Source organism: Solanum dulcamara, chromosome 4, assembly GCF_947179165.1.
Source record: "Solanum dulcamara chromosome 4, daSolDulc1.2, whole genome shotgun sequence".
NCBI lineage: Eukaryota > Viridiplantae > Streptophyta > Magnoliopsida > Solanales > Solanaceae > Solanum > Solanum dulcamara.
The window spans coordinates 13,198,011-13,209,101 of record NC_077240.1 but is presented as its reverse complement, the minus strand read 5'-3'; the positions used below and the strand labels follow the sequence as shown (position 1 = coordinate 13,209,101).

General features: G+C 34.8%; 1 protein-coding gene across 1 annotated transcript; it reads right to left on the bottom strand.

Moving 5' to 3' along the window:
* Positions 1-1,068: 1,068 nt before the first annotated feature.
* LOC129886366 (uncharacterized) lies at positions 1,069-10,485 on the bottom strand. The gene is made up of 8 exons (XM_055961020.1): positions 10,021-10,485; positions 8,866-9,042; positions 8,686-8,784; positions 7,039-7,149; positions 6,248-6,379; positions 5,691-5,828; positions 4,877-5,092; positions 1,069-1,786 (listed from the first exon to the last, which is right to left on the bottom strand). Exons 1-8 carry the CDS (start codon positions 10,402-10,404, stop codon positions 1,388-1,390), a joined length of 1,656 nt encoding a protein of 551 aa, XP_055816995.1. The 5' UTR covers positions 10,405-10,485; the 3' UTR covers positions 1,069-1,387.
* Positions 10,486-11,091: the final 606 nt, after the last annotated feature.

The window sequence follows — 11,091 nt, the reverse complement described above, 5'->3', positions numbered from 1 at the left end:
CTTATTTTCTTGAATCCTAATTAGTGCTTTTGCTACCCCACAACTTGAAGAAAAGAAAAGCTATACCACCTTTTGTTTTCCACCATTGTCTTTCTGTATGGACACAAATATTACATTATTTTGACAATTAAATATACGTGGAACATATAGTACTTGATTAACAATCACTATGCTCCAACATATATTTGATTTCTCCATCAGGTAGTGTCAATTTCAATAAAGTATAATACTGATCGAAGACCTTATATGGAATAATGGATGTGTATTGACCCATGTGCATAGTTAACCATATCCTCAAAAGATTGAAGTCAATGTGCACCATTATATATCTTGTCTTGGAGGCCAATAAGTGGTCATGAAAGAAAACGTTGAAATAATAATTGAGAAGTTTGTCTGTTAAAGTCAACATCACATCCAAATTAATGATCTTGAATTCATTCTTCAACTATTTCATGGCCAAAGCCTATTTAGTTGGTTGCAGTTGGTTCCATTTTACTATTTGATGTAGTTTGGTTGGGTTACTATTTTGTTTAGTAGTTGGCCTCTTTGGATTGAACATTAAAAAGGAAAAGCAAGCTTGGCTTTAATTTGGTGAGGTAATATAAAAAGAAGCACTATTAGGATATTGTGTTCGGGGTGGTAGGCATTTTTAGGCACGTCTTGCTTGCTTGTGTGTTTTATTTGCCTTTTAAGTTCAACGACAAGAAAATTTACTTGCATCTTTTGTAAATACTAAATGTAATACTTCTATTCGCTTCTTCTTGGTGTTTAGAGATGTGATCACCAACGACAAGTATAAAGTTTACTTGCATCTTTTGTGCATACTAAATGCAAAACTCAGTTCTCTGAACTAATTGGGTTAATTTGCTGTTCAACTCTTGTAGACCTTTTACTACATCTAGTTTTTAGGACTTGATTATCAGACTATGATATGATTAGTTTTTGTCTAAATCATGTTAAAAGAACTACCCATTGTCAAGATAAATAATAATAAAACACTATACTCGAGCTCAAAGTCTCTTGCCAAAAGTAAAATTAGTCCACAGGAATAGTTCTATTATCAGTAAATTCCAAAGGAATAATTATAGATAAAAGAAAACAAATTAAAGTTGAAATATAAGCTCCAAATGAACCTATTTACAACCAGAAACTGCAGGATGTTAAAAAGTGTGCTTGAAATATAAGCTCCAAATGAACCTATTTACAACCAGAAGCTGCAGGGTGTTAAAAAGTGTACAATTAGCTATCTTCGACCTTACATTTCTTCTTTCTTTCTCTGATTTTCTACACTTACTTTTTACTTTTCAAAAAGTTGAATGCATTTTTGAAAAAAAGAACAAAATCGAGACCCTTGTTTGCATATGGCGGAAAAAAGGCCACAAAATTCTCAAGTAAAACCAAATGGGAAACAAGTAATTGGAAAACCTCCATTACACAGGTACAAACCTCCAGAATCTATCCTGTTTCTGAAGGCTACCCTGCCAAAAAGTAAGCTTTCTGTATGACCTTGCAAACTATATTCTTTTGCATCATAAAAGGCTGTGGCACTATCCGAGTAGAACACATCTTTATTTGTATCTTTCTCAAAATGCTTAATGTAACTCCTCAAGTCCTCATGAACCTGATTGCTTTCCGGTGACTTCTGACCAAAAGAGAACTGGAATTGTTGTCCTGGATCACTGCCTTTTTGCTTGACTTGATATAGTAGAGGTTCATCATTGCAGCTGTTAGCGGTTAAACTTGAATCTTCATGACCATCTGTGTTTTGAATGTGGCTGCCTGTCATCTGTTAAAAGGAGATCAACTTTAGGTATGACTAAATTGTAATCCATCATCGTGATTCTTCACTGTATCTTAAGATGTTAGTTCCCTATTTTGTGAGTGATGTGACTATGACTAAGGGTAGGGAAGGAGAAAGAAAGAGTATTCTATTCATAGGTTCATGACCATACGTGTTTTCATGAAATTCCAGGTTGCTTTGTCTGCTTGCTTAAAATGATGGATAAACAAGTGAAATAGGGCTTAGATATTCCAATTCAATACATAATTTGCTAGTCAAAGACCTGGGAATGCTAGAGCTTGTAGCCAGAAGAGGCTAGCTGTGTTTTTTCATTGCATATGCATCAAAATTCATGTTTTTTCAAACAAGGGTTAGGGAGGTGGCGTATTAAATATCTCACAAGCTCATATATCTGCAACCTACACGAGTTAAAAATAAAATTAACTGAAAAAGAACAAAAAGGGACAGTTGCAAGGGAAGTTGTACCTCCATCTACACAAGGGGCAGGATATAATCTAGGGAGGCTTATAAAACTGAATTTGCAAAGCAATAATAGATGTGACTGTCCAGTTTCTATGCAATCTCAATCCCATTAGGGGTCTACAATTTTTATGGGAAAACTACACAAAATAGACCCAATTGTGAAACTATTTCCCAAAATTGGACCCAACCCAATCTATTTAGGCTTAATGGACCAGCGGCCCAAACTATTTACCCACTCACTCACTCCACTTTCTCCTTTCTTATTTCGCCTATGATGTTGGCATGACGCTGCATCACTACTATGAATTAATCATATGTGATACTCCATCGTTATATTGATACCATATCGGTATAATATAGGACTGAGCTGAATCATTTGTGGTACTCTGTCGGTATGTTGATACCCCATTGGTATCATATAGGATTGGGCTCTTTTTTTAAGAAATAAATAAGAAACAATTAAGAGAAAATTATTAAAGTTACAATCTTATTTATTAAACTCTAAATTAGTAGAAAATATATTTATATAATTTTTTTCCTCTTTTTGCAATTTTTTTTTAAAATTGTATCTAAATTATAATTCTTTTTTTAACTGTTTTTAAATTAAAATATTGAAGAATTGAAGCATACCTCAATGATTATGTAGATATACAGTAATGGTATCATAGATGATTGAATAATCTCATCGAATGACTGAAAAAAATCTTAATGAAAACACTGTTCAGTTACTCTTTGATACCACCAGAGTATATTATAGTTTGATGGTATCAAGGAAGAAGAAGTAGTCCTTCAATGAAGACACTGCTCAGTTACTCTTTGGTACCATCAGAGTATATTCATATATTGTAAAATACTGTGATGGTATCAGAGAGGAAAAAAAGGAGCAAAATAAAAATAGATGTATGCCATTTTAACATAAAAAGGGGGTATGAAAGAAATGGAGTATTTAAGGGTAAATATTTTACTTTTTTGGGGTATAAATGTTCTTTTCCCTATATTTATTGACTGGATTTTTGAATAAGAAGAAATGTTCTTGATTTGCCTTTATAAGGGGTCTACAAGATTCTTTTTTGATAACCGAGAAATCCCCGAGAACCAATGACGCATGATTTGCAACTTGGTGGAACAAGGATCCGCCTTTTTACCCTTCTCCACTTATATACCAACTTTACGTACATGGCAGAGTTCGAACTCGTGACCTAACCCATACATCACATGTCGTACTCTTACCTTTAGACCAAAGCCCATGAGGGGTTTATAAATTTGAGAAGAGAAGTTTTGAATCTCCAAGATGAAGCAAAATAGGCATCAATCAATCTTTCCATGGTACAAGCAGTAGAGTACAATACTATGATGCCTTAAATGCTCCTCCTTTTTTAGTCGTAATAGAGAACTATTCTCTCATGAATCATACTGTGCATCCCATATCATCTTGACCCGCTAACATTATATTCACACCTGTCTTTCTATTTCATTATTCAACTTTAGGTCTGTCAACATTAATTTGATCAAACACTTAACAGCATTGACAATATCTCATCTCACTTTGTTTTAACACTGCTTCATTTCGTATAATAATAACTCTTTAGTTGCACAGCTGATCCCGTCAGAGCGAGATACCCCATGTTATATACTAGCATCTCTTTTGGTTCTTAGGTTACATTAATAAAAACTTGAGTTCTTATCTGTTCGCAACTTCTCTATTAAGTTCCCTTTTAGAAGTAAGCAGGTGAAAGTGAAACTATCAAGGTCTAGTGCTTTATCCTGCGCCTTTTGACTGCCTCCCAAACTTCCTCTATTTGGTTAACCGATGTACCTGTTTAGCGTCTCTTCCTCAACAAATTCTTTGCTCCATCAAAAACAAAACTATATAATACTCCCTCTGTTCTCCTCTCAACCTTGTTGTCTACCCATCCAATCTATTGACCATGACACAAGAATGCAAGACATGTCTGCAGAATTGCAGGTACACTAAACAAACTCCCTCCCTTGCATTTTATATGGCACTATTTCCTTACTACGTTTCGAAAAGAATAATACCTTTCTATAATTGGAAACTATTTATCTAAAAACTTCTCATTTTACCCTTAATGATATTCCTTTATAGCCACAGAAATCTCCTGGCACGTTTAAAACCATAAGTTCCAAAAGTCTTTCCTTCTTAAACTTTGTGCCCAAGCAAACCACACCACAGCAATTTAAATGGAGGGAAGTATAGTAGAGCAAAACACACTAATAAATGACATCAACTCTACTTCCACCAGCTGCAGATAGAACCTATAACCAGCAATGATAGGGCATCTACTGAAAGACACGGGTATTAACTTCGAGTCTTCCAATTGCAGTCACACTACTTGAGTAAGATGACTTTAGTAGTCAAAATGAACAGTAAAGTATATATGTGCCGACTGTTGATACCCAGGGAACCAATGATATACTAATCACCTCAGGAGCATATGAAAAGTAGTACATTTCACAGACATCACCCTTTCAATGAATAAGTTAAACCAGTGTTTCAGTTATTTAATGATCAGATGATTTTGATGCTGTATAATAAAGTTAAAACCTTTGTCAGATCGAGAGAGGAACCTGTTTGTAGTTGGAGTAACTTACAGGGAAAGACGTTGACATAGCGCTTGGACTCCCTAGTAGGACAGGAACAGGAACAGCTACAGCAGTTGTAGTAGTAGCTCCAACAGAGCTATGAGATGGGTATTCTGGTGCTGAGAAGTCAGAGCTATCAAAAGTTGATATGGATACACATTCATCAAAATATGTCAGTGCTTCTTCAGTAAGACGTTTAGTCATTTTTTTCCTCTCATTACTTCTCTGCAGAGAAAATACAAGTACAAAGAGTGCAAGCATACACAGTAAGAAGTCAAAAAATCAAGGGACAGAAGACTAATTCTAAATCGTTCAGATGTCAATGCCATGAGCTCAAGATGAGTTAAGTAATTGCTGAAGTAGAATGGCAAGAAAGATGAAAGAAAGTAACAAAAGAACATGACCAAACAGCTTTATCTCATTTATCTTGTATGTGTAATACTTGCACCTTCTGGTGGATGGATAACTTCTAATCTAATCTATTTTGTATAACTGCATATCCAACTTAAATTCCACTTTTTTCTTCTTAAATTCCACATTTTGCACTTTTTTTTCCTGTTTTCTATTTAAGTTGGAGATGGAGAAGGCAATAGACTAAGAGGGTGTTTGTATTGGCTTATTTTAAGTAGCTTTTGGCTTTTAACTCTTTTTAATTTTTGGAGGTGTTTGGGAAAGACAAAAAAATGTTTTTAAGCACCTACATTTAGGCCCAAAAAGTACAAAAATAAGCTAAAAGCCAAAAGTTGGGTATGAGCAACTTATGGCTTTTAGCTTATAAGCTACATAAAAAAAGCCAATCCAAACACCCCCTAAGAAAACCTACTTTTCTTCCTGCACGAGATCTCTGAGGAGGTGAGGGCTTTGGATCAGACAGTATCTCCTTGAGAATCCTACTTATCTCCTGGCCTCGATGCTCTTCAACAGCAAGATCTGATCGAAGTTTTCTAGCCCTCTCTTCAGACTGCAAATTTATGTAACAGCGAACTTCAGTAATGAATGACAAGAAGATAGAAAGAGAAAAATATGATTACGGTCATAACACTGAAACACTCTACATGCAGAAGCCTAATATACAAAGAGTACTCCCCAGGAAGATCTCTAAAGGACCCCAAGAAAAAAGAATCCTTTTTAGTATGTATTCAAGATTCTTAGTGATAGGAACTGCGAGATCAGGATATTCTTTATTTTTTTTATCTTTTTTTGTTGACAAGGGAAATATTCTTTAGTTTTATCCCCTATTGCCAACAAAAGAAGTAGCAAAAACTGAGCCAAGTAACACAAACTGGTGCATCTTCACATTTAACAATAGATACAGAAGCTCTATATAAGAATGGCCAAAAGAATTATCCCTCTCTACTAATCGTCAATGAAATAACTCACCTCATCAAGTTTTCTGGCATATTCCCTTCGAACATCTGACATTAATTCAACAGCCTCAGAGTTGACCAAGTTAGGTGGGATATCAGCAACATTAGCAGTTGTAATAGCATTAACATTGTTCCGTCGGATAGCCTAAAATAAACACAAAATAAGAAAAAATGTAAGGGAGACAACTTCTAAGTAAAAAGCATGCACGTCAACAGTACATGCTTAAGTTGAAAATAGATTCATCTTTATCCCAGAAAATTTTTTTGAAGATATATTAATCAGAATTTTTCCATCACCAACATGCACAATGAATACAAGACATTCTTCTGCAGACAAAACATTTCACCTTCCACAAGTCTTTTGAATTCCATCATCTCTAGTTATCAAAAGCCACATGCATATCAATTACTAAAATGAATTAAAAAGCCACATGCATATTGATATTAATGACCAAAATGGATTAAATAGCCACACACATATTCATACTGTTAGAATAGGAATAGATATATACAATCCTACTTAGAGTAGGAATAGAAATATATCTATTCCTATTCTAACACATACTAATGACCAAAACTGGATCAAAAAGCAACATGCATAATCAAATTAATAACTTGAAGATCTTCACAAAAATAAGGCTGACATCCTTGCAGAATCAAACTTGTAAGACGGCACTTTCCAAAAAAAGAGAAGTATTTGAAAAGCGTTAATCAAAAATCCTCAAGTATTTGAATACCATCAGATACCAGGACATTTACTTGAGAGGTAGTTATTCTTGTGTCCATGATACCATTGGAACTTACATCTTCAAGGTCAGTCTGAATATCAGAAATAGCACGCCTCACTTCGGAGCGAACAGTCTCATATATTCCGCTAGTAGCAGTATCAGCACCCCACTGGTCACTTCGAACTGACTGAAAGATAATAAAGATACAAAACCATGTTACATGGAGTTTCTACAGAAATGGAGGGAATCAAGCTTTTTGTTCCTCAACTATTCAGCCTCTGACAATTTTATACCCTGGTTTCTAAAGTTCCCATCCTAGTCCCCCAATTATATCACATTAAAAGTTTGTTTCTGCCTAAGTCAAACATCAATACATTCTAGTAGAGAATGATTTTTTACTTTTCATTTGGTAGATATATAAAAATAGTTCATCCACCACAAGTGAAAATGATACTGTTGAATATTCTTGAGCAAATGAACTAGATCAGAAAAACTACACAGCTAACATGCTTTTTGTTTTTCCCGATCATATAGGTAAATAATCAATACAGCATAAGCAGTTACGGAGAGCTGCATGAATTAGGTTGCTGAACTTCCTGTCTTTAAAGTTTGAAGAAAAATTTGTTTGTTTTTAACCAATAGTCAATGTAAAATGAAAAGAAATGTGACAATCCACTTCCAGCTGTCTCGCTTCCAACTGAAGGAGACTTCAACAAACCCACCTGCAACCCCCTCAAAGACAAGAGGGACTTGCTTGGATGATAGGCACCCCTCACTTCCAACTCTAAGTTTGTGAGTTCTAGTCACCGGGAGCAAAAAGGTGGCAGCTCTCCAGGGAGAGGTAAAATTTTAAAAAAACTCAGACCTAGTGAACCAAAAAACCTATGTTCTCCTAGGAAAACTAGTTAACTCCATATATTATCTCCATAACCCCTTCGTCTAACACATCATCATATACGAATCTACCACCAGGACTCCAAACTCTAGCATAAAGTAGTGACCGCTTTGGCCAATTTGCTTTTCTTAATTAAGAGTATTTCCGCCCACAGAAAATACCAAACATGAAAATGAAGAAGAATATTGTTCCTTTTACTTTGGTTGTCTTCTACTATTTTGCTGTCAACACTTTTCTCCTCTTTAGTTTTTTTCATCATAACTTTTTAATCTTGTATTTTTCGAGCCTGTTTTGAAAACACTTTTCTTGAGCTGAAGGTCTTAGCGGAAACAGTCTTTCTACCTTACCCAAGGTAGGGGTAAGGTTTGTGTACACCCCTACCCTCCCCGGACCCCATTTATGGAATCGCACTGGATAAGTTGTTGTTATTGCAAAAGTAAGAAGAAGAAAAGAAAGTTAGGAGAGAGACGTGACCCAGTGTATAGTTCAAGTTGTTTATTCATATCTTATTTCATCCTTCATCTTTTTTGGTTTGGCATTTGAAAAGCCAAAAGCAGGTAAAAGTAATTCTTCAGACAACTCTAAAGCTGTTTGGATTGGTCTAAAGAGAAAGAGCAACACGAGGACATACTCCGCTGACAGAACAAAAGGATGGAAATTTGAAAAATAAGAAGACAAATATACCAGACATTCTATGGTTGGAGAACAAATAATATATTTTCTTGCAAGAAATGTGATGCTTGGTTCTATTTGACATGCGCTACAAACATACTCTCTAAACAGTGTTGAGATAGACAGTAGTACAATATGCTCCAAACAAGAACTCACCTTCATTTGGTCACAAACAGCTTTTATGGTCTTCTCTTCGGCTTCTGACAAAGAACATGCAGAAACTCCATCTTCCCAATTTGAAATATGCAGACTACTCTGGAAAAGATAACGATATCTGAGATCATAACTGCAGCCTGAAATAATTGAAAATACTGCTGCCACACAAATTATACTCACAGCAGAATCATCTTCAGAATATTCAGTGACTTGACCATGCCTCATTGCCCCTGGTGAGCTCTTGGCTTGTCTGCTTCTTTCAGTATCATTTCTAACTAAACTGAAATTTTGGGAACTGTTAGCTACCTTTTTCGATGAAACTCTCTGGGTGGTGTTTGATTGCAGCTCCTTTTCACTCTAAGATCATATTAAATTTAAGTAAGAATCTATCACATAAAAAGGTCCAACCTGAATACGATTCCCACACACTAAAACAATAAGAAAATGTAAAAGCAAGTTCAAAAATAGCACAGGTCGCATATATATAGTAGACAACTTCTAAAAATACATGTTTGGTTTCTGTAGACTGTAATACGTATGATTCATCATATATAATACCCGTGTTACAGAACAAACAGCATAAATTCTTCTACTACTTCAAATTTACAAAGAAGTTAGCACGCTATATTTTTCCCTGGGATGTCAACTCAACTACAATGAATAATATCCATACACGTCTGTGTAGCAGAATGAATAGCATCCATATTGAAACTACTCAACCACATCCAATAGTAATAATGGTTCACCAAGTCCTTGCCAGTTGGGTACTTTTACCGAAAATGATGCTACTACTTATGAGCACCATGGCATTGCATCAACCATACTACTACGTATGCCAATGTGGAGGACTATCTAGTCAAATTCTCCCTTTTATCTATTTTCTCTGCCTATTTCAATCAGCAGTAAATCATACAAAGACCATTTAAAGTTATGATACGCAACGATATGTTAAGTGTTAAAATAACTATACTTAGACATACCAGTTCAGATTCACCTACTACTTCCAAAGTCAAAATACCATTCCTTACTAAAATATAACAAGTGATAAAAGGAAAAATCAAAATTTGTACAATCTAATACTCTAAATCACAATTAACTGTATTTTGAAGTCAAAACTATTAAATTTTACATCAAATAATTGCTTAAATATTATTTATAACCAACCCTCAACTATTTGATAGCATTTTTATCCTAGTTTACTTTTGTTTGCCAAATGTTAAAGGATATATGAGAAATATCACTCCAAAAACTGGTCAAATTTGATCCAAAAGACAACTAATTTGTACACTCATTCCAAATTTCCAGAATCGTAGAACAAAACATCAGATTGCAAACCTCATAAGCAGATCCGTAGTGTCCTCTGGACACAGAACGACCTCGAACTCTGGAAATACTCCGACCAATTCCATTTTTAATACCGGAGTCTCTCTTAACCGTCCGCCCCCTCTCTTCCACAACATCACTAACTGAATTTTTCCTCGTAACACCAAAATTCTCCTTTTCTTTGAGTTTACCTTTTTCATTCTCGGTGCAGAAGAGAGGATTGTCGCACTTATTGGAGAATTCTGAATCAATGTCGAATTTTGACGAAGTTCTGGAAATTGAGCTTACACTCAAGGAACGCTTTCGGACAAACGGAGGAGCTTTGGAAGATGAAGAATTTGAATTGGAGTTGGCGGTTCCTCTACGGGAAGTAGATTTGAAGGCGGAGGTCGCCATTTCCAAAATTGTCACGAGATATCTGTGAAGCTTTAGGTTGGAGAGGAAGAGGAAAATTACAGAAGGAAAAGAAAAATAAAGCGGAAATTACGAGAAAATGATTAACATTAATTTAAACCAAAAAAAACAAATTACTGTTTATTTATTCGCATCTCTAAAGTGGCGTGTTGATTAACCAAGTAGTGAAAGCTGGTGCACTCGGTAATTGAAAATGAAATCGTGTTTACACATGAATTTCTTTTAATTGCTTTAGAATAATCAAAATGTCAATTAGGGATACATAAGTTAAATATAATATTTCCAAATTATTTTTTTTTGTTATTTTAATGACAATGAACAATTCATGTAAATAGAGGCTCAATTTTTTTTTACTAGTTTAATAATGCTCTTTAGAATACATATTGTCAAACAAATACCACTTAAACATCTAAAAAGGATTTGCTTGAAGGGAACAATAACGAGGTCGTAATTGAGTATCGTTGTCGGTCACATGAGATATTTATATTGGAGAGCATTGAGTTTTCCTTTTATTTTTTTATGCGAGGAAGAAGCAAGAGAAAGAAATACAATTCATTTCAAAATTACAAGGTGAGAGAGAACATATATAAAAAAAATGCTTGAATTTTTTGAAAATCAAGTATTCTATTTGTAATAAGTACACATTAAAACATGATTTTAAGTTGATAA

Excerpts from the sequence above, each read along its gene's own strand:
- LOC129886366 (XM_055961020.1), bottom strand. The coding sequence starts at position 10,404 with ATGGCGACCTCCGCCTTCAAATCTACTTCCCGTAGAGGAACCGCCAAC. Across the intron at positions 8,785-8,865 it reads ATTCTGAAGATGATTCTGCT|AGTAGTCTGCATATTTCAAA; the intron begins GTGAGTATAATT and ends TATCTTTTCCAG. Across the intron at positions 6,380-7,038 it reads TTCAGACTGACCTTGAAGAT|GCTATCCGACGGAACAATGT; the intron begins GTAAGTTCCAAT and ends TGTTTATTTTAG.